At 42.3% G+C, this 24,827-nt stretch overlaps 2 protein-coding genes and 1 long non-coding RNA gene across 3 annotated transcripts; 2 read left to right on the forward strand and 1 right to left on the reverse strand.

The window, feature by feature from the left end:
- Positions 1–7,830: 7,830 nt before the first annotated feature.
- On the reverse strand, positions 7,831–14,146 carry LOC139554639 (uncharacterized). Its single transcript, XR_011670868.1, has 2 exons — positions 14,015–14,146; positions 7,831–8,302 (listed from the first exon to the last, which is right to left on the reverse strand). It is a non-coding gene; the product is annotated as an uncharacterized lncRNA (long non-coding RNA).
- Positions 13,148–17,929, forward strand: LOC139554638 (tapasin-like). Its single transcript, XM_071367600.1, has 8 exons — positions 13,148–13,562; positions 14,073–14,258; positions 14,431–14,679; positions 15,156–15,515; positions 15,781–16,104; positions 16,670–16,768; positions 16,906–16,934; positions 17,243–17,929. Exons 1-8 carry the CDS (start codon positions 13,502–13,504, stop codon positions 17,252–17,254), a joined length of 1,320 nt encoding a protein of 439 aa, XP_071223701.1. The 5' UTR covers positions 13,148–13,501; the 3' UTR covers positions 17,255–17,929.
- Positions 17,930–19,145: 1,216 nt separating this feature from the next.
- LOC139554637 (death domain-associated protein 6-like) lies at positions 19,146–22,324 on the forward strand (the record flags this gene model as incomplete). The annotated part of the gene is given in 6 exon segments (XM_071367599.1): positions 19,146–19,380; positions 20,126–20,382; positions 20,794–21,162; positions 21,372–21,503; positions 21,670–21,786; positions 22,093–22,324. Coding segments are annotated over 6 exon segments (1,195 nt in total), but the record flags the coding sequence as incomplete, so codon positions are not given.
- Positions 22,325–24,827: the final 2,503 nt, after the last annotated feature.

Consider the following 24,827-nt stretch of genomic DNA (forward strand, 5'->3'; position numbering starts at 1 on the left):
TCAATTTATCAGAAGTCTACAAGGCTTTAACTCTATTTTTTTCCCCCTCTGTAGCCTACACACTAAACCCCTGAAGATAGCAACTAAGGATTCTAAATCCATTTTTGGACAGTTAAATGTTGCAGGAGGCAGGCAGGATCAGGTGTAGAAGTTATTTTATTTAAAGATGACAATGGTGATATAGATGTTACGAATGACAATTTTCTTTTAAATAATCTAAATTGATTTTTACAAACTCCACAACTAACAGGTCAATGAAAATATAATACTTTGGATGAATCAAACCTGTCTATTCCATTAGTATACCAGGATCACATCGAACAATTACACAGAAATGCCCACAGATGCTTACATTTTAAACAAAAGGCAGGAATACAATGACATACATTAAAACAGAATGGATATGTTCAATAACCAAGAAACACACAGACAAAGGAAAACCCCAGAAAAATGACAAGAGCTGCTATACAATTACTCTATTACCATCTGACAATAGACCATTACCGAAACCGAAACAAGTTCAGAAACAGCAAAAAGTAAAATGTATTATTGTGTTTGCCTATATGAGTTGAAGCCACTACTGGTGGGGGACCATTGATGGAGGATGCTGTTCTTCCTCTCCACGCCTTTTCTGTCATCAGAAAGGTTCTAAATACTTTTACCAGGGAGATCAATTATATTCATTGATCTAACAATATTGCACTGTTCCAAACTAACTGAGGAAGTACCTATTGATCTGCACAAGCAGACCAACAGCAGTTCCATTGCCACCTTCCTGCTATGCCCTGAAAATAAAAATGGATGCCTGTAAAAAAATAACTGTTCAGTCATCTGAAATTAATTACATACGTTGCAATTGTATGTTGCTGGAGAATTGCAACATATTGCCTCTCAAGTGTGACACTGACATTTCTGACACAATCCCCAATGGTGTCCAGTGTTGTTTCTAAAACATAAAAACATTGACAGATGTGACAACAAATTCTAATCAATACTGAAATTCTATGCTTAGAGAATTGAAACAATGGCGTACCTGTTAGACTGTGCAATATCTGACATTTCCCTTTCAGCCTCTGTTGCAATTTCTGTTTCTTGGGAAAGCCTCTGTGGCAGAGAGTCCACTAAAACAGAACAGGAAATGTTAGGAACATCACTAGTAGAAGGTTGGACTGTCACAGCCGTTGAAAGAACTGGACCAAGGTGCAGCGTGGTGAGTGTACATTTTCTCTTTATTAGAAAAAAACACAGAACAAAACAATAGACACTACAAAACAAACCGTGAAGCTGTAGGCTAAGTGCCATAAACAAAGTCAACTTCCCACAAAGACAGGTGGGAAAAAGGGCTTCCTAAGTATGGTTCTCAATCAGAGACAACGATAGACAGCTGTCCCTGATTGAAAACCCTACCCGGCCAAAACATAGAAATACAAATAATAGAACATAGAATACCCACCCCAACTCACCCCCTATCCAAACCAAAAGAGAGACATAAAAAGGATCTCTAAGGTCAGGGCGTGACATGGACACTTTTTTCTGATAAAAGATAGTTCATTGCATCCACCGTTGAGCCCAGTTTCATAATATGACCATATTTCCTAGTTGCTTGCCGTCGAGTTTTGAAGTGATCACGAAAAAACAGGCCTTATTTTAGGGCGTTTTTCACCCTGCCAGCTCCTATTAGTTCTATTGAGCACTGTGTCACCAACTCACCTTCCGAAAAATCTATTCCCAGATTATTGTTCTACGTCACAATGCCTGCTTCGCTATTGTCGACAATCAGACCTGCTCACATTGTTTATAGTTAAATGTAAACAACAGCAAAAAATCACTCATGGAACTCTGAGGTCGTCACATTGTTTCCTATAGGGGAAATTAAGGCATGTCTGTCTATTTCGCCAAATATCTCGCAATGTGTACATTTAGATTTCTTCAAGTCGGACGCCATTTTAATCATGAGAATCTCCTCTTTCTAATTATGTAAGTCTGGGCAGCGAGCTCGTTTGTCATCAAATGCTAGTGTCACGACTGTCTTCGTCCTCCTCATCTGACGAGGAGAGGCGAGAAGGATCGGAGGACCAATACGCAGCGAGGTAAGTGTTCGTCATTATTTAATGAAAGAAACTGAACACTACAAAAAACAACAAAGTGACAACCGTGAAGCTAAATAACAATAGTGCTGACACTAACACTACACATAGACAATCACCCACAACCCACAACCCACAATACAAAACAGGCTACCTAAATATGGTTCCCAATTAGAGACAACGCAAAACACCTGTCTCTGATTGAGAACCATATCAGGCCAAACACATAGAAATAGACAAACCAGACATACAACATAGAATGCCCACTCAGATCACACCCTGACCAAACAAAACATAAAACATACAAAGCAAACTATGGTCAGGGTGTGACAGTTAGCGCCAAAATACTTTTTTCCCTTGGAACGCTGAGCTCCCCCCATTGTTTTCCAATGGAGAGGCATGCCGGTCTATTTCGCCAAATATTTCCCAATGTGTATATTTAGATTTTTTTACGTCGGGCATCATTTTAAAATCAGGAGAATCTCCTCTTTGTAATTATGTAAGTCTGGGCAGCGAGCTCGTTTCTCATTGATCACTAGACCAGAAATAGTCAGAAGTTTTAATTTTCCCCCTACTTTTTCATTACACAGACATAAGCACAGTTGACACCATCGAGGTGCGGATGTTTACTTTCTACACAAGTAGTTTTTTTACAGATTCGTCCGATGAACAGATTGTAGTGGTAAAATAAAAAGGGATACATTTTTTTATGCCATTTAGGCAAAATTGAATTGTAAGCATCACTCCAGTCAAAACAGGCAAAAGCTTGATTCCATTCATTTGCTATGGGCTTGCGCTAGTGTTCCAGCTTAGCCAAAGTTCTTTTGCCGTTTTTCAGCCTTGGGTGAATTGTGACTCGTTCTATTGTCCAGCCTACAATTCCAAGTGTGTTGCCTGAATACTAACATTGCCTCTGGTGCATCTTTTTCCCATGGTGGAGAAGGGCATCAATCAGGAGGTCAATACAATGGGACAGCAACATCCCTTTGGTGACATTCCCAAAGCACCTCAGATACGACCACAGCCTCTCCATCTGCTCCCCATCTGCCAGTCCAGCACCTTCCACATATCTTGTGTTGAATTTCAGTTAGAAATAAAAGATCATGTAATACCATAGTAAAAGGGTTATTTGGTTAAAACTTATAAAATATGAATAAATACCTACTGATCATATTAATGATCATGTTCAAATACCTGACATGGCAAGTCATGTCCATCAGCAGGGAAAACTGGCACAATGAATTTGGTCCCAAGCTTCAATTCAGGAAAGTTTCTTTAAAAATGATGGACACAATGTAAATGTCAAATAATATTTTGGGTGAAAACTGCTATTCAAATGTTAAAGTAAACGAGATCTTGAATAAAAAAGGTGAATTACTTGCACATGTGGTTGCATCTTACATACAATGTCATACATGAAGATGAGATTGATGTTCTTGCCTCTCATCCCCTCCTCTCGCAGCAGGTACACTGCATTTGACAAACTACTGAAGATATGCATCTTTATTTGCATACTAAATTAACCAAACACTGAAAAAAATAATGAAAAAGAAAAAAAACAACTCATTATTACTGCATTCCACCTTTCACCCTTTTTCATGTTCAGGAAGTGAAGCGGTGCTCATGCTCGCAGGAAACTCCCAACACGCCTGTCTCATCGAATTCCGTTGTTTTGGGTTTGGACCTGATCGCGTTGCCTGCTTCAAATCCCTGACAACCCTACATATTTTTTTAAATATCAAGTACAGTACAGGTATAACGTACTGAGCTGTTGCCTGAAGCAGATCAAACACAGTGGTGCCAGGTTCAGTGCCTAAATAGATGTTGCCTGAGACATCCAATAATATTACATTCAACATACGCAATACCGACACACCATCTCCAACCATAAAACCACTGAGTCAAACAGATGAAGTGGATGGAAAACTGCATAATTTACATTTGAATTAGTAGCAATGTTTGATATCATGAGTTAAAATAATTCTAGATTTCGTTCACATTCCCTTCTAGGGAAGTTGTGCATAAGGTAACAATGCATGTTATCCTTAAAATGCAGTGCATATTACATTCAGGCATTTTGTTACCACTTTACCCCTGTTGGTGGCATGGGCTTACAAATGAATCAATCCACATCAACTTGGTTTGCAAAGTACTTTTCCTCATGTTTTGGTGGCTCATAACTTGATCCAGACAACTTTTTCCAAGGCAAACCGAAAAGCCCATCCACTGCTACCAACACTGTTCAATTGTCCTGTAAAGACATGTCAAATATACTTGGATACAACTTTATAGTTTTTGGACCCCATGAAGAGTAGCTTCTGCTTTGTAACAGATCGTGGGGATCCCAATAAACAAATAAAATGAAAGACTTGAAGTCTGTTAGTCTGTGCAACTTTTTGACAAAAATGTAACAGATGTTTCTAATAGATCATTTGTGTTTATAAAAGAGGGACACATCAGAATTGATATTATGCATTGAAGTGTTTTTTGAGGGTGATTAAACATTTAATTGGCCAAAAAAATAAAACAAACCTTGGGAGAGAGTGGGCACTGGGTTCCATCTGCAGTTTCTGGGGCCAGATGGCGCAACATATCAAGTTCCGGCATGACAGAACTCCTCATAGGCCTCATTTGTCAGGGCAGAATAAGCAGAGTCACTTAAAGGCACTGATGCATTGCTGCATTCCAACAGAGTAGGACATCAACACTCTGATTCATTACTGCATTCCATCAGAGTAGGACATCAACACTCTGATTCATTACTGAATTCCATCAGAGTAGGACATCAACACTTTGATTCATTGCTGCATTCCATCAGAGTAGGACATCAACACTCTGATTCATTACTGAATTCCATCAGAGTAGGACATCAACACTCTGATTAATTACTGAATTCCATCAGAGTAGGACATCAACACTTTGATTCATTGCTGCATTCCATCAGAGTAGGACATCAACACTCTGATTCATTGCTGCATTCAATCAGAGTAGGACATCAACACTCTGATTCATTGCTACATTCCATCAGAGTAGGACATCAACACTCTGATTCATTACTACATTCCATCAGAGTAGGACATCAACACTCTGATTCATTACTACATTCCATCAGAGTAGGACATCAACACTCTGATTCATTACTACATTCCATCAGAGTAGGCCATCAACACTCTGATTCATTACTACATTCCATCAGAGTAGGACATCAACTCTCTGATTCATTACTACATTCCATCAGAGTAGGACATCAACACTCTGATTCATTACTACATTCCATCAGAGTAGGCCATCAACACTCTGATTCATTACTGCATTCCATCAGAGTAGGACATTAACACTCTGATTCATTACTACATTCCATCAGAGTAGGACATCAACTCTCTGATTCATTACTACATTCCATCAGAGTAGGCCATCAACACTCTGATTCATTACTACATTCCATCAGAGTAGGACATCAACTCTCTGATTCATTACTACATTCCATCAGAGTAGGACATCAACTCTCTGATTCATTACTACATTCCATCAGAGTAGGACATCAACACTCTGATTCATTACTACATTCCATCAGAGTAGGACATCAACACTCTGATTCATTACTACATTCCATCAGAGTAGGACATCAACACTCTGATTCATTACTACATTCCATCAGAGTAGGACATCAACTCTCTGATTCATTACTACATTCCATCAGAGTAGGCCATCAACACTCTGATTCATTACTACATTCCATCAGAGTAGGACATCAACTCTCTGATTCATTACTACATTCCATCAGAGTAGGCCATCAACACTCTGATTCATTACTACATTCCATCAGAGTAGGACATCAACACTCTGATTCATTACTACATTCCATCAGAGTAGGACATCAACACTCTGATTCATTACTACATTCCATCAGAGTAGGACATCAACACTCTGATTCATTACTACATTCCATCAGAGTAGGACATCAACTCTCTGATTCATTACTACATTCCATCAGAGTAGGACATCAACACTCTGATTCATTACTACATTCCATCAGAGTAGGACATCAACACTCTGATTCATTACTACATTCCATCAGAGTAGGACATCAACACTCTGATTCATTACTACATTCCATCAGAGTAGGACATCAACTCTCTGATTCATTACTACATTCCATCAGAGTAGGCCATCAACACTCTGATTCATTACTACATTCCATCAGAGTAGGACATCAACTCTCTGATTCATTACTACATTCCATCAGAGTAGGCCATCAACACTCTGATTCATTACTACATTCCATCAGAGTAGGACATCAACACTCTGATTCATTACTACATTCCATCAGAGTAGGACATCAACACTCTGATTCATTACTACATTCCATCAGAGTAGGACATCAACACTCTGATTCATTACTACATTCCATCAGAGTAGGACATCAACACTCAGGCATATGGCCCTTAGTGAAACAGCACTCTCAAGCTGCAGGCTGGTTATCCGCTTGAGTAGTGAGCAGACAACTTCAGTCTGAGGCTGGTGGGGTGTGCAAGGCCAAAGCATGCACCTGACCAATGACACTGCTTCTGGCTCACACTTGCAGAGCTCTACCCGCACATCATGCACTCAGCCTGAAAAATAGTTAGTCATTAAAAGTTCCATTAGAAAGACACAAATAAACTGTTAACAGAATGGAGCAAAAACTACACATTTTCCATTGCAATTATCAATTGTTTTCTTTGACTTATCTGTGATGCGTAACGGCACAATCCGCAGTCGGGATTTCAGTTTCACAATAAGTCGGGGTCAACAACATAGAAAGCTTTGCGTTTCACATACAGTAGTAAACATAATCTCCTGTTTCAGTAGCAAGAGGCAACTTGATATACAAGTATAACACCTGGACAGGACGCTAGTCTATCGCAATGTGTTACCCCAAATCTATCTGTTTAATGCAGAGTGCCAAGTAGAGACGCATTGAGTCCTGCTTTTTATAGTCTCTGGCGGTGCTTCATTTGAGCCGGATACTGCCGGAACCTCTCTCGGCATTATTTATTAATTGTTTCACTGCTCGCTCTTAGACATTCTAATAAAAGCGATCAACATTAAATAAAGTTGCCTCGTTATCTCTCCGGCCTGTGTGGTAATCCTTCTGTGTAATCATCCTATCATGCCACACTGATTTCAGAGCACCCCTTGATTGACCTGGGCAGTCTACAGTATGTCATGGTAAGAGCATGTTTTGTATACTCAGTGAATATCATTCGAAAATGAAAACAAAATTGCCTTGAACTTGTCACGTAAGAACAACATTTTGAAAAACACCAAAAATGTTATGTAGAGAAAGGTTTTTGTTTACTGTTAGATATTATTAAACAAATGTCATCAAATACACTCAGAAGTCTACTGTGGTAGAGTGATCACTTATGGCCAACTCTCCGCCCTCAGTGCCATTAGAAAGCAAACGGAAGGGTCCTTTCAAATTGACCATCCTTAAGCGGAAGAGTATTGGTTAAGAGGTTTCAATGATTTAGCCATGGCTAAAAAGCATGACCTGGGGAAAATAAGTAAGTTGTGGGTGAAAATATGTATCAGATAGACAGAGACAGATAGAGACAGAGATAGAGAGCAAATACAATTAGTTGATCAGTTTAAGTGTAACTGCAAATAGTACAAATGCTTGTTTTTAAGGTGATGACAGTGATCCTTTGTGGGAGAAACCTCTGCGAAGGCCTCTGACAATGACCATTTAACTAAACTTATGTTTGAGAAATTAGTTTATTTGTTAATTGAGCACATGATCAAACATTGCAAATGATAATTACACGCCAGATCTCCATGTAGTGGACAATGTTTTTGTTTTTATGGGTAGCCACCACACATTCAAGAGCAAAATATTGTCTCAGCCCCACAGTCAGTGAACCGCCATATTATCTCTGTCTTGATCCCACACACAGAGCAGATGGATTTTACTGGGGGGGCCATGTTCTCCACAAGGATTTTGTGCAGCTTTTCCCTCATCTCTCTCCATGCAGCCACTGTTTCCCCTTTTCTCCTCGGAGCACTGGTAGTCTGGGTATCACTCGTAGCCGGACGTAGTCCTCTCTTTGGGCCTGAGGAGGTTCAAAGCTGGAGGTACAGCATTGAGGGACAATGGGCCTCTTTTGCCTCAGAGTCTTGCCTCTCAATGGAATTTCCTTTCCCACAATACATTTGGGCGTTGTTGCATAATTCTGAAACAAAGACAGTTATGAAGAATCAGATAAAATACGTATAGTTGGTCACAAACTCAAGGAAAGCAAGAAGCCAGCAAATCTGTCCACTTTAAAATAATACTTTCAAAAGGTATTCACCATATGTCTCTGATGTTTCACAAATCATTTGATAAGGATTATGCAACATTTAGGGCAGGGATCATCAACTAGATTCAGCCACGGGCTAATTTTTTCTGAAGCGAATGTTCATGGGGCTGGAACAAAATAAAACGTTAAAACGGGTGGCCTGACTCTCTGTGGTCATTCATAATAAAACGTTAAAACGGGTGGCCTGACTCTCTGTGATCATTCATAATGAAACGTTAAAACGGGTGGCCTGACTCTCTGTGGTCATTCAATATAAAACGTTAAAACGGGTGGCCTGACTCTCTGTGGTCATTCATAATAAAATGTTAAAATGGGTGGCCTCACTCTCTGTGGTCATTCATAATAAAACGTTAAAATTGGTGGCCTCAGTGCTAGCTGTGCCACCAGAGACTCTGGGTTCGAGCCCAGGCTCTGTCGCAGCCGGCCGCGACCGGGAGGTCCATGGGGCGACGCACAATTGGCCCAGCGTCGTCCGGGTTAGGGAGGGTTTGGCCGGCAGGGATATCCTTGTCTCATCGCACACTAGCGACTCCTGTGGCGGGCCGGGCGCAGTGCATGCTGACATGATCGCCAGGTGTACAGTGTTTCCTCCGACACATTGGTGCAGCTGGCTTCCGGGTTGGATGTGCATTGTGTCAAGAAGCAGTGGTTGGGTTATGTTTCGGAGGACGCATGGCTCTCGACCTTCGCCTCTCCTGAGTCCGTATGGGAGTTGCAGTGATGAGACAAGACTGTAACTACTACCAATTGGATACCACGAAATTGGGGTGAACAAAATGGGTGGCCTGACTCTCTGTGTTCATTCAAAATCCCTAAATTCCCAACCTGACCACATTCCATCATGGGCACCTAATCATCCCCCTCATTCCTAATTGGCAGATATCACTCCTCACCTCTCCACCTGATAGTGTGGTAAGCGTTCTGGTCAGGTGATACACATTGATGGTGGATGAGGTGAGTTTCCCCCGACTATGTAAAGCGCTTTGAGGACCTCAGTTGGTAGAAAAGCGCTACTTAAATCCAATCAATTATTATTTATTATTATTATTTGTATATGATCACATACAGTATGTCTCTGTATTATGAATGGGAATATTTGTGAACAGATTTCCAAAATTAACATCACTTGGAGCTGATTTCCTGGTGTTTTAACACTCTTTTATGTCCGAAAATGAAAATTCAACTGGTGTTTTAACACTCGTTCGTATATGTCCGACAATGAAAATTCAACAACAACAAACAACGTCTTGGTCCCATGTTTCATGAGCTGAAATAAAATATCCCATACGCACAAAAAGCATATTTCTCAACAACAAAAAATGGCACCATTTTTTTTACATACCTGTTAGTGAGCATTTCTCATTTGCCAAGATAATCCATCCACATGACAGTTTTGAGGGAGCTTGCAATTGGAATGCTGACCGCAGGAATGTTCACCAGAGCTGTTGCCAGAGAATTTACGTTGTTTTAGAGAATTTGGCAGTACGTCCAACAAGCCTCATAACAGCAGACCACGTGTAACCACGCCAACTCAGGACCTCCACATCCGGCTTCTTCATTTTTGTTCAGAATATACAGTTTTGTATTTTTTATTTATTTTTGCTCAGAAAACTTGGGGGGCCAAATAAAACCACCTTGGATTCAGCGCATCCAGTAGGTGGCAGTAACACATCTGTTTGGGTTGTAGTCCGCTATAAAACCTCACTGGAAGAAGAAGAAAAACCAAGCGAAAGCAAAAAGGGACTTACTAGTAAGTGAATCTGTGCAATAGAAACTCTTGTTTTCGTTGCAAAACCCCCCAATAATAAACACATCCCAAATCCCCTTACCCCATGTAGCCAAGACAGCAAATGGAAGCCTAGTAATGCCAGTTGTTGGGGGGGAGCTAACACAAGCTTGCTCTATGCTGCTAATAGTGAGAAAGGACAACTTCCCGAAAAACCCACAAATTTGAACTTTGGCCTTCTATGACGAACATACGCACTCAGTCTCAGTTGAAATGGTAAAAAATCATAATTGAAAGGGTCGCGTATAACACAGTACACAGTGTGGTTCTGAATCACCATTCAAAGGTAACACATACCTTTTTTAATTTTACCCCCTTTTTTTCTCCCCAATTTCGTGGTATTCAATTGGTAGTTACAGTCTTGTCTCATCGCTGCAACTCCCCTATGGGTTCGAGAGCCGTGTGTCCTCCGAAACACAACCCAACCAAGCCGCACTGCCTCTTGACACAATAGCCACTTAACCCGGAAGCCAGCCGCACCAATGTGTCGGAGGAAACACCGTACACCTGGCAACCGTGTCAGCGTGCACTGCACCCGGCCCGCCACAGGAGTCGCTAGTGTGTGATGGGACAAGGATATCCCTGACAATTCCTGACATTTAATCCAAGTAAAAATTCCCTATCTTACGTTTTTCACCCGTTTACGTTTTTCACATTTTGTTACATTAATCCCTTATCATAAAATGTATTTTTTTTAAAATCCCCTCATCAATCTACCCATAATACCCCATAATGACAAAGCAAAAACAGGTTTTTAGATTGTTTTTGGCAAAAAAACAAACATTTCCATTAGTATTTAGACCCTTTACTCAGTACTTTGTTGAAGCACCATTGGCAGCGATTACAGACTCGACTCTTCTTGGGTATGACGCTACAAGCGTGGCACTCCTGTATTTGGGGAGTTTCTCTCATTCTTCTCTGCAAATCCTCTCAAACTCTGTCAGGTTGGATGGGGAGCGTCGCTGCACAGCTATTTTCAGGTCTCTCCAGAGATGTTCGTTCGGGTTCAAGTCTGGGCTCTGGCTGTGCCACACAAAGACATTCAGAGACTTGTCCCGAAGCCACTCCTGCGTTATCTTGGCTGTGTGCTAAGGAGTCTTTGTCCTGTTAGAAGGTGAACCTTCGCCCCAGTCTGAGGTCCTGAGCGCTCTGGAGCAGGTTTTCATCAAGGATCTGTCTGTACTCCGTTCATCTTTCCCTCGATCCTGACTAGTGTCCCAGTCCCTGCCGCTGAAAAACATCCCCACGGCATGATGCTGCTACTACCATGCTTCCCTGTAGGGATGGTGCCAGGTTTCCTCCAGACGTGACGCTTGGCATTCAGGCCAAAGAGTTCAATATTTAATCAGACCAGAGATGTGTGTCATGTGCCTTTTACTGAGGAGTGGCCATAAAAGCTTGATTGGTGGAGTGCTGTAGAGATGGTTGTCCTTCTGGAAGGTTCTCTAATCTCCACAGATGAACTCTGGAGCTCTGTCAGAGTGACCATCGGGTTCTTGGTCACCTCCTTGACCAAAGTCCTTCTCCCCATATTGCTCAGTTTGGCAGGGCGCCCAGCTCTAGGAAGAGTCTTGGTGGTTCCAAACTTCTTCCATTTAAGAACGATGGAGGCCAAGGTGTTCTTGGGAACCTTCAATGCTGCAGAAATGTTGTGGTACCTTTCACCAGACCTGTGCCTCGACACAATCCTGTCTCAGAGCTCTACGGACAATTCCTTTGACCTCATGGCTTGGTTTTTGCTCTGACATACACTGTCAACTGTGGGACCTTATATAGACAGGAGTGTGACTTTCCAAATCATGTCCAATCAATTGAATTTGGACTCCAATCAAGTTGTAGAAACATCTCAAGGATGATCAATGGAAACAGGATGCACCTGAGCTCAATTTCGAGTCTCATAGCAAATGGCCCTAATACTTATGTAAATAAGGTATTTCTGTTTATTTAGTTTGAATAGATTTGCTAAAATGTAAAAAAATCAGTTTTTCCTTTGTCATTATGGGGTATTGTGTGTAGATTGATGAGGATTTTTTATTTTATTTAATCCATTTTAAAATAAGGCTGTAACGTAACAACATTTGGAAAAAGTCAAGGGTAATCTTTGATCATATTTTCACATTTTCTCTCCCCAATGAAAATGTGTTCTGGAATTCTTGCCCACTCTCAGTGTGTTCTGGTATGTGCGTGACGGGAATAACCAAAGCGAGTTCAGTTTGTGAATGGAAAGTCCCTGAAAAGAGTCAAAAACCAGCCGCCGCATAGGCTACAGTGAAGGATAAACGATGCCACAGTGCCATCTATATGTAGACTGTAACTCTCCTCACTACTGTTTCAAAGAAATCACATGATCACTTTTGGGTATCTGTCGGTCTGGGGTAAAGATTCCTCTAGGAACAGATATGGGATCAGCTTCCCCTCGTCCATTCCAATACTTAACCATTAGTAGGAAAAATGCAAATCTGACCCAAGATCAGCGTTTTAGGGCAACTTCACCCTACTCCGTCTCGACATCAAAGTAAAAATTGCCTCACCACAAATCTTGGATCAGATTACCTTATTCCTTCTTGCCATCTTGTTTCTCTGCATTCTGCAAACAATCATGCAACTCTGTGACATTCTAATTCAGGAAGAATGAAAAACAAGCTATTTAATTTTATATTTAAAGGGTAGCAGATTTCACCTGTTGACTGGAAATAGAAGACAGGTAGGGGCTAACTCTTTCATAAAATAATGACCCATCATGTATTAATTCATGCCACTGTACCGAAATCCATGTGACGTTCGTAATTTCGAACAGAAGCAGCCAGCCAGGTATAAACTCTAATGGTGTGCATGTCCCCTGATTCCAGTTTCAAAGAAATCGAGTGATCTTGACAACTCTGGGGCACGTTTGAAATTAACGTCAGTGTTGGTGCACCATCTAGTGTTGAGTGTGCATTTTGCAATGCGTTGACGTCGTCGTATTTCTTTGCGCGGCAAATCATGTTGTGCACGAAGCTCTCTGAGTTTGTAAAACAGTATATTTTTCACAACATGTTTATGCAATTTGTGCCTCATAAAATCAGTGTATTGACTTAACCTAATATTGGACACCGTGATGGTATATCATTATCTATGCCTCGTCTAGCTATGCAAATGTCGGTCTGAAAAATGAAAGTGAAAGCAGTTTCTGCAGGCCACAGGGGAAGGCCGAAGAAAACATAATATTTCTCCATGCGTTAACAACTCCAAACTACACCAGAACAGTCGATAACAAACAGTCGATAACACTGTCGAAGACAACCATGGACAATATTTCAACAATTTACAAGCTATCGTTTCTCGCCTTTACTTGCTTCATACACGGTAAAATGGTCGACTTTTTCTTACTGTATTTCCTTTCAACTCTCCGGCATTTGTGCTGTAGTTTAAAAAATATATATATATTGAAGAATATTGAACATGACTTAATATATGATACAATTTGAAACAACTGCTGCTACCGTATCTACTTAATCTGTATTGATCTGTGATACTTTGTTACTTTGTAGCTTGTATATGCATTGCACTTGGCTGATTAATTTAGATCATTGTGTGAAATGACAAGCACACATAAACAGCCTTACAGCAAATATGTATTCATACGAATGCAATTGTTTTTTAAATTGATTACAGTTCAATAATAGAGATTTACAGTAATAGGGACTTACAATATTTTGGTTTTCACTGTCTGAATACTAAGCATCTCCATTTGCTCTTTTGATTGCCTTTTCATATCTATTCTTACCAAGCTAATCTACAGTAGTTTATCTTCTCACCTATCCACATTGATGGTCTCACATATTCACACAACTTTCTCATCCTTCTCTCTTCCAGTCTATGGGACAAGCTGTCCAGTTCTGGAGTGCTGGTTTGTCCAGGAGAAACCAGGTCGAGGTGGTGGATTCCCTGCTGCAATGATTCAGGAGAAGTCACTACTGTATATCAATACAGACTCAGAAACCAAGTCACAGCAGGGACCATCTGCAGACATTAACCATGATAGAGTCTACTACATCACTGGTCAGTACTTATTATTATACATTATATAGGACAATCTCTTTAGAAATGATGTAGGATTTGAATGACAAACCAGTCGCTGTTAAAGGTGCACTCAGTCAGTTTGGTAAAAAAAAAAAAAGTTATTTCATTGAAAGGATAACTTCTATAGACAAATCTCCCTCTCTCTCATCAGACCCAGCAGCCATCCTCTGCAGTTCCTCTCTGCACCCACCAGAGGGCTCAGTCCATAAACCACAGTGTGAGATAAACCCCTTCATGCCCCAGCCCTCCACCGTTCAATGGGCAGTCCCGCTCACTGACTCTGCCCACAGTCCTATCTACCTGCAAGCTGACTGGTACTCTGCAGCCTTGCAGGGCCTTGACGGACAGCTGGGCCTGTCCAGTGTCATGCGTGCTCCCACGGCAACCAAGGAACCCACTGGTAAAGAGCCCTATGATTGAAAAACAATTACATTCTTCTTGAGCAAGGGTTGTTAAAGTCAGATTGTTGTATTTAACCATTACAAGTGTTAAAGATGGACTTCTAATCAAAATTGTATACAGTTACCAACACAACAGTGATAATGACTTATTATTAACCGGGGCTCCCGAGTGGCGCAGCGGTCTAAGTCACTGCATCGCTAGTGCTAGAGGCGTCACTACAGACACTCTGGTTTGAATCCAGGCCGTGATTAGGAGTCCCATAGGGCGGCGCTCAATTGGCCCTGTTGTAGGCCGTCATTGTACATAAGAATTTTAGGCCGTCATTGTACATAAGAATTTGTTCTTAACTAATTGAAATGAATTTGTCATATGCCATGAAGAAGTATATAATCCGGTGATGTTTATTACTACGCAATGTCACAGATAAAGTAGTGTGAAAGTTTAATGTCTCTCTCCTACCCCTCTCTCTCCCAGTGGTGCTCAGTGTGTCCAGTCGAACCCCCTTGGTCCGTTCCAGACTCGGGGAACCGGTGGTTCTAGACTGTGGGTTCTGGATGGAGGCCACTTCTCCTCTCTCTGGCTCTGGCTTCGCCGTGGAGTGGCGCTACCAGTTCAGGGGCGATGGACGTCTGGTCCTGGCCTACGACGGAAAGACTGACCGATTTGCCGAGACCAAGGAAAAGGGAGCGGGGCTAGACTTCATGGCTCTGCACGAGACAGGAAATGCATCACTGATCCTGCAGGAAGCTGAAGTGCGCCACACAGGAACCTACATCTGCACGGTGTACTTGCCATATCTCCTGGCTCAGGTGGCAGTGGAGCTGGAGATTGTAGGTGAGGAGAGATGAATACGCTTGATTAGTCTGCCAATACTAAAGCGTTGCAATGTGTAGAATCTCAACCACTATGTATTTACATGTATAGTATAGTCACTGTAATAACTACTGTAACTTTATATACAGTACATTCTTATAATGGTATGTCATGGTCAACTAAATAGCATTAGAAAACATGCCATATATGTGTATCTTACCTCATTCTCTCACTCCTATTTCTTACCTCATTCTCTCACTCCTATTTCTCCCTCTATCTCTCCCAGAGCCTCCGTCCCTCTCCATCTTCCCCTCCCCGCTCCCTCTCTCCGTGCCCGGCCAGGTGGTGAAGGTGCAATGCGAGGCGTCAGGATTCTTCCCCCTCTCCCTGGAGTTCCACTGGGAGTTAACAGGGCCTGACGGTAAGGTCAGGCCCCTGGGTCAAGGCAGCGTGACAGGCCACAGGCAGGGCCCAGACAACACCTACAGCCAGACCACCCGTCTGGAGTTAGACTCAGCCAAGCTGGACCTTGGCCGTGGAGGGGAGGTCACCTGTGTGGCCGTCCATCCTGGAGGCACCCGGCGGGCCAGCGTCACCCTCAATGTCATCGGTGAGAGATAATTTAATAGAGCTGCATTGAGTTGATGGATGTTGCCCCTGGGTTCACTGATTCAGAGCCTGATATTTGTATCCCTGTAAAGGTAAAGGTTAGAATTGGGGTAAGGGAATCTGTGGTTAGGGGCAATTTCTACCTCAAACAATGTTCTTTACATTCCATACATGGGTCCATAAAGCAATAAGGCCCTATGGGGTGTGGTATATGGCCAATATACCACGGCTAAGGGCTGTTCTTAAGCACGACACAATGCAGAGTGCCTGGACACTGCCCTTAGCCGTGGTACATTGGCCATATACCATAAACCCTAGAGGTGCCATATTGCTAATATAAACTGGTTACCAACAAAATAAAAATAAATGTTTTGTCATACCCGTGGTATACGGTACTGATATACCACGGCTGTCAGCCAATCAGCATTCAGGGCTTGAACAGCCCAGGTTATAATTTCTGATATGCAGTTACTTTGATCTGAAAAGTCAAATACATTTGACTTGACACAACACAACTTATCCTGAGTATGTCTTAAATTTACTCTCTATCTCTTCATCCCAATCAGGTGTTAATGGTCCCTCCATTGAAGACTCCATGGCGATGGTTGCCGTGGCCCTGGGGCTCTATGGTTTGATCAAGATCGTCTCCTGGACATTTAGCTCTGGTAACTACAATCAGTTTGAACTAAGATACACAAAAAACAATGTTGAAGCCGTGAAGCTACAGTGTGAATTTGGATCTTGCGAATTCATTTGGATCTTGTGTGTCAATCTAATGCTTGACCTTTTCTTGCCTTTATAGGGTCCGATGATACTAACTCACAAGAGAAGGTAATTTCGCTTTCGTAAATGTCATCAGACATATTTTGTAGTTAAGTGTAACTACTATGTGTCTATGTATATTTCCCAGCTAACACTGTCTTGCCCAAATTTGTTTTATCTCAAGCTGTATCCCTCTAGTTAAAACTCCAGCCCCTGGATTATCAATCAATCAAATGTATTTACTATGGATTACTATGTAATATGATGACATTATCTGTTATGTATTAGTGAGTTTTGAATTAGGCCCTTGGATTTCTCCCATTGTCTGTTTTGTTAGTTTACACACGTTGGGCTCATCCTTATCCTCTCAATTACAGAAAGTGAAGTAAATGTGGAAACACCTGGGATTCCCAGGTGAGTGTGTAATGGAACCAACAAAGCTGGAATTTCAGGAATAAAAGTGCACCGTTTGTGGAAGGTTGTGGAAGGTGGTACATGGAAAGAAGATATTGAGTTTCTGACAGCAGTTGACAATGGTTGATCTAACAAGTGGTCGGGGAATAAAAATATTTGAATAGGTGACTGATTTAAATATTGACTGATTTAAATACGGTTATACAACTGTGAATTCCTCTCTAGAAGAACTCAAGAGACTTGTGCACATGAGCGTATGTACATATGGATATAGATAATTGTGTGTTGTGTTATTAGTGGTTCTATTGGGTTAATTGACCCAGGAATTAAAGATTGAACCCTGTCATTATTTGCTTTTCTATTGATTCTGAAGGTGAATATAAGACAAAATCCTTTCAATTGGAATTAGTAATTCCCTGGAAGTGTGTTTATATATTGTTTTCATTTTGTTTGTTTTGGGTTATATTTAATTTTATCTTGCCTTCTATAGACGGTATATAGGCTATAGTGATTTTTTGTTTTTTGCTATTGATGTTCCTACCACCACATCAGAATTGTTAGATTAGTGTATTTGCCACCAATGAGCAACAGCTTTGAGCAAATGAGGACTATTTGTGATGGGATGTAATAAATTCTTAATCTTCAAAGCAGTTTCCCCGTTGTTGAATGTGTGTTATTTGTCATGTGATAAGTAGATAAGAAGTATTTATCATAAGAAAATCCTAGGATCTTTTGATTAGGGGTGCTTCTACTTCCACACAACTTGACTCAAGGATGTGAATACTTGATGTTTTCCTTGGTCATAACCTAGCTGACTAAACTCAACTCCACGATTTAGAATGGAGTTGAGCGGCGACGAGTGTGTGCATCAAGTTTCAGTCAGTGGATTCTTGTAAAAATGTACATTCTTTAATGCCTACCCTGTACATGTTTGTCCTGTGTCACTGTGTTCTTTTTTGTGTGTGCTGTAATCCATCGTTTTTGATAAAAGTACCGTTTTATGTGATGTCTGTCAAACTGCACCCGTATCCACTGTTTTTCAATGGAGTAGGAAGTTACTTTATGCACTACCACTCCATACTCTTATATATATATATTATTTACTGCTTACTGTGTTTCTGTGCTTTTCATGATTGTAATAGATTGTAAAAATGCATTATAGCCTATGCCTCCCCAGCCAAAACAAAATAATCTAGTTCAATGACTGGTTGCTCCTTCTCTGTTAAAACAATGGCACCCTTGGCAGAGGTCGCGTAAAACACTCCTTTTTTTCATCACCAAAATAAAAAAAAACGCTGATACACAGAACGAACACAGTCACAAGGTAGGCATTAAAGAATGGACATTTTTTACAAGTATAGACTGACAAGTGTAGTCAGCCCAAACTCGTCGCTGCTGGAGTTGAGTTATTGGCCTAGTTTTAACCATATGGTTGTACTCTCAGTTGCAAGGAGCGCAACTGTATTCGCCTAATCACTTACTCCAAATGAAAGACACATATTTTTTATGTTAATGCTATCAATATTTATCGTATGAGCCTCAGAAACACAAAATAACGAATTGGTTTAGGTAAATGCACTATGCAGAAATCGCTCCGCCATTTCATGGTTGCTAAAATTCTAATAGTTTCAGTTTTTGTGATTAAACAAGCAAGTATAATGTAGAAAATCATTTTACCATCTATTCTTAAACCGTTGTGAAATATATTTACCATAACAAAAAATATTGTATTTTCAGCTGTTTGAAGCTGGTGTACAAAACCGAAAGTAAAACACAAAAAAACTTAAGAACGAGAAGCATAGAAATAGCGCACATAGAACAGATCTAGCACTTCTTAAACTTGCTTTCAATGAAGAATGACAGATCCATAACACACATTTATATGTGAATTTGGTCGGGTCGACCAAAAAGTGACATATACAGCTTTAAACAAGCTGACGGGCAAATGTAGACAATTTGGACAAAACACCTGACATGTGAAACTAGAGTAAAGTGAATAGCCAATGATCGACGATGTTACTGAGCGACAACCAACCAACAACCAATGGTAGGCTTGAATGTTCCCGAGCTCTTCGGGGCGAGACATTTCGGTATCAAGCGGGTAAGTTGACTATCATTGTTTTGTCCATAGCTAACTGTCTAACCACGGTCTTAAAATAGTAGCTATATTATATACATCTGCATTTCATACATAAAGCTAGTAAAAGTATTTGTTTACATGTTGTCTTTGTCATACCCCTACCATTTTACCCGGAGAGATTGGCGCTTTCCTGAGCAGCCAGCTAACATTAGCTTGTTGCTAACTGAGGTTAGCTAGCTAGCCAGCCAACAAGGAAACAACAAACACAGCAGTGGTGTTTGGAGTGTTTTTGCAGTAAACAATCTAGTAAATGTGTTGTTTTTTACCTGACAGAAGTTTCGACCAGCTCAAATATTGTTTAATCAAAAAAATACTTAGTAAATGAACTAGTTAGCAAGAGTCCCAGACGTTAGCTTAGCATGCTAGCTCACGTTACTGTCTGAACTGGCGGTCAGTGTCTGTTTTCGTTGTAGATAAGCCTACAAAATATTAACAATGTTTGTTGTTATAACATTTGTTTTAAATCGTGCTGGTGAAAAGGGACAGGGTGGAGTTTACAATGGATAATAGGTAGCAGTGGTGTTTGTACCTGATACTGTGTAATTTTCGTATTGTAAAAATGGTTGACCATAAATATGATAAAACTTTGAAAGGCATAATCATTGTATTGGATAGACTCACTAAACCAGATTGCATGACAGTGGTATGTTAATTTTGAATTTGCCCAAGGCATCATTTTGACACTGTTGTTTTTGCCTTCCCTCAGCAAAGAATAGTCCCTATCTGATGGCGGTTGCCTCAGCAGCAGTGATGGACAGCATTGTAATCCTTGATGATGATGATGATGAGGAAGAGGAGAGGCCTCAACCCTCTTCCTCCACCTCCTCTAAACCCTCAGCCAATCATCGTACTCCCCCCAAAATCCAACAGCCCGCTCCTACTCACATCACCCAATCTCCTTTTGCCACAGTGAAGAAAGAAAGCCATGTTCTTAAAGCAGAGAACCAGAAGCTATTTACTGAGGTAAGAGGGTACATGGATGGATGGTGGAGATGTTTGGTGCAGTCACATTACAAATATGTCAGTGGAGCTGCAACACTGGAAAGCACAACTACGGCTGTGGCTTTGAGTCTTTGCAGGCTATTAGTCCATCGCGATCATGTCAGATCATGGAAATCATAACGAATTTGTGCGTGACCCTTTCGAATTTGGGCCATCCCACATCACTCTTAATCAGTGTTTTTCAAATCCCATAGTTTTGCAGGCTTTGCTCCATCCCAGCACTAACACACCTGATTATAACTAACCTTTAAGCCCATGTATTGAGCAGGTACAAAAGTCTGCACCAACCCTCTGTCCCCCCCAGTGGAAAGATTGAAGAACATTCTTCTAAACCCTTCTCCCTCGTTCACTCCCCTCCTTCGCTTTGTTCAGTTTGTAGAGTACTGCTCGGCCCACACACAGGACTGCCCCGAAGTCATGACCTTCCTGCACGCCAAGCACTCCAAGGCCTCGCCGAGCTTCCTGGCCTCGGTGGAGTTCCGCAACACGCTGGGCCGCTGCCTGACGCGCGCCCAGGCCCGCCGCACCAAGACCTTTGTCTACATCAACGAGCTGTGCACCGTCCTCAAACAGCACTCGGACAAGAGGAGGCAGACTGTCGTGAAGGTGGAGCCTACCGCCGCGGAGAAGAAGGAGATGAAAGAGGAGAGGGAAGAGGAGGCACAGACAGAGGAGCTACCGTCTACCTCGGGGCAGCAGGAAGAGGAGGAGAAGAAGACGAAGAAGGCTTCCCGGAGACAGGTCAGCAGCACCAAGAATGGACAGAGTCCATGACTTCTCTATAGCTTTATTCCTCTTCTGCCCAAAGTGTGCACTTGGTCAACCCTCAAGGGTTTAAAAGCATTGATTTGGTGTAGATTACCGTAATGTTTTGCATCTGATAGTTCATCATAAGGAGCAATGTGCCAGGCATATCTTCATATCTCGCTCTCTCTCTCTCGCTCTCTCAGATTGCGTACCTGGAGAACCTGCTGAAGATGTACAATGATGAGATCCGGCGGCTGCAGGAGAGGGAGCTGAGTGTCAACGAGCTAGAAGAGGAGGACTCCAGCTACATCCAGGAGCACAAGCTCAAACGCAAGGTCAGATCACCGAGGCCTATTGGTTCCAATGGCTCAGTTGGTTTGAGTGTGACGCTTGTAACGCCAGAGCTGTGGGTTTGATTCCTGCTTGAGCCACATACTAAATGTGTTAACTGTACATGACTTTGATAGATAGAAGCCACTGAAGTCCTCTCTCTCCTCTCAGATGATGAAGATCTATGATAAGCTCTGTGAGCTGAAGGGCTGCAGCAGTCTGACAGGCAGAGTGATCGAGCAGAGGATCCAATACAAAGGGACACGCTACCCTGAGGTCAACAGAAAGGTAACCAACACATTGTTTATTGACAACCCAATGCTTTTTGACCACTGCTTATTTATGTTATATAGACTATGGATGAAAATGAGATTTAAAACTAACCCCAGTATGAGATCAAATCGAGGAATAAGAATAAATGGGTAATAAATGCATGAAAACAATAACCATTCAAATTTTATTGGTCGCATGCAGATGTTATTGCGGGTGTAGCGAAATGCTTGTGTTCCTAGCAATTGATTTGGCTGTCCTTAGTGTTTGCTCATGGCGATACAGTACACTGACCCCTCCTCCTCCTGCTCTCCCCACCCGCAGATTGAGCGTTTCATCAACAGTCCCGAGGCCCAGCTGAATCCCCCCGACTACACAGACATCCTGCAACATATCCGCCGGGCCAACGAGCGCCACGGCCTCAACCTCAGCAAGAAGCAGCTGACCCAGATCGCCCAGGACGCCTTCCGCGAGACCGGCAACCGCCTGCAGGAGAGGCGCCACCTCGACATGGTCTACAACTTCGGCTCGCACCTCACAGACCTCTACAAGCCCGGTAAGAGAGCGTAATACACACACCTCTACAAGCCTGGTAAGAGAGCGTAATACACACACCTCTACAAGCCCGGTAAGAGAGCGTAATACACACACCTCTATAAGCCTGGTAAGAGAGCGTAATACACACACCTCTACAAGCCCGGTAAGAGAGCGTAATACACACACCTCTACTAGCCTGGTAAGAGAGCGTAATACACACACCTCTACAAGCCCGGTAAGAGAGCGTAATACACACACCTCTACAAGCCTGGTAAGAGAGTGTAATACACAGACCTCTACAAGCCCGGTAAGAGAGCGTAATACACACACCTCTACAAGCCTGGTAAGAGAGCGTAATACACAGACCTCTACAAGCCCGGTAAGAGAGCGTAATACACACACCTCTACAAGCCTGGTAAGAGAGCGTAATACACAGACCTCTACAAGCCCGGTAAGAGAGCGTAATACACACACCTCTACAAGCCTGGTAAGAGAGCGTAATACACAGACCTCTACAAGCCCGGTAAGAGAGCGTAATACACACACCTCTACAAGCCTGGTAAGAGAGCGTAATACACACACCTCTACAAGCCTGGTAAGAGAGCGTAATACACACACCTCTACAAGCCCGGTAAGAGAGCGTAATACACACACCTCTACAAGCCCGGTAAGAGAGCGTAATACACACACCTCTACAAGCCTGGTAAGAGAGCGTAATACACAGACCTCTACAAGCCTGGTAAGAGAGCGTAATACACACACCTCTACAAGCCTGGTAAGAGAGCGTAATACACACACCTCTACATTCCTGGTAAGAGAGCGTAATACACACACCTCTACAAGCCTGGTAAGAGAGCGTAATACACACACCTCTACAAGCCCGGTAAGAGAGCGTAATACACACACCTCTACAAGCCCGGTAAGAGAGCGTAATACACACACCTCTACATTCCTGGTAAGAGAGCGTAATACACACACCTCTACATTCCTGGTAAGAGAGCGTAATACACAGACCTCTACAAGCCTGGTAAGAGAGCGTAATACACACACCTCTACATTCCTGGTAAGAGAGCGTAATACACAGACCTCTACAAGCCTGGTAAGAGAGCGTAATACACAGACCTCTACAAGCCTGGTAAGAGAGCGTAATACACACACCTCTACATTCCTGGTAAGAGAGCGTAATACACAGACCTCTACAAGCCCGGTAAGAGAGCGTAATACACACACCTCTACAAGCCCGGTAAGAGAGCGTAATACACACACCTCTACAAGCCTGGTAAGAGAGCGTAATACACAGACCTCTACAAGCCTGGTAAGAGAGCGTAATACACACACCTCTACAAGCCTGGTAAGAGAGCGTAATACACACACCTCTACATTCCTGGTAAGAGAGCGTAATACACACACCTCTACAAGCCTGGTAAGAGAGCGTAATACACACACCTCTACAAGCCCGGTAAGAGAGCGTAATACACACACCTCTACAAGCCCGGTAAGAGAGCGTAATACACACACCTCTACATTCCTGGTAAGAGAGCGTAATACACACACCTCTACATTCCTGGTAAGAGAGCGTAATACACAGACCTCTACAAGCCTGGTAAGAGAGCGTAATACACACACCTCTACATTCCTGGTAAGAGAGCGTAATACACAGACCTCTACAAGCCTGGTAAGAGAGCGTAATACACAGACCTCTACAAGCCTGGTAAGAGAGCGTAATACACACACCTCTACATTCCTGGTAAGAGAGCGTAATACACAGACCTCTACAAGCCTGGTAAGAGAGCGTAATACACACACCTCTACATTCCTGGTAAGAGAGCGTAATACACAGACCTCTACAAGCCTGGTAAGAGAGCGTAATACACACACCTCTACAAGCCCGGTAAGAGAGCGTAATACACACACCTCTACAAGCCCGGTAAGAGAGCGTAATACACACACCTCTACATTCCTGGTAAGAGAGCGTAATACACACACCTCTACATTCCTGGTAAGAGAGCGTAATACACAGACCTCTACAAGCCTGGTAAGAGAGCGTAATACACACACCTCTACATTCCTGGTAAGAGAGCGTAATACACAGACCTCTACAAGCCTGGTAAGAGAGCGTAATACACACACCTCTACAAGCCTGGTAAGAGAGCGTAATACACACACCTCTACAAGCCCGGTAAGAGAGCGTAATACACACACCTCTATAAGCCTGGTAAGAGAGCGTAATACACACACCTCTACAAGCCCGGTAAGAGAGCGTAATACACACACCTCTACAAGCCTGGTAAGAGAGCGTAATACACAGACCTCTACAAGCCCGGTAAGAGAGCGTAATACACACACCTCTACAAGCCTGGTAAGAGAGCGTAATACACAGACCTCTACAAGCCCGGTAAGAGAGCGTAATACACACACCTCTACAAGCCTGGTAAGAGAGCGTAATACACAGACCTCTACAAGCCCGGTAAGAGAGCGTAATACACACACCTCTACAAGCCTGGTAAGAGAGCGTAATACAC

Source organism: Salvelinus alpinus, chromosome 26, assembly GCF_045679555.1.
Source record: "Salvelinus alpinus chromosome 26, SLU_Salpinus.1, whole genome shotgun sequence".
NCBI classification, from domain to species: domain Eukaryota; kingdom Metazoa; phylum Chordata; class Actinopteri; order Salmoniformes; family Salmonidae; genus Salvelinus; species Salvelinus alpinus.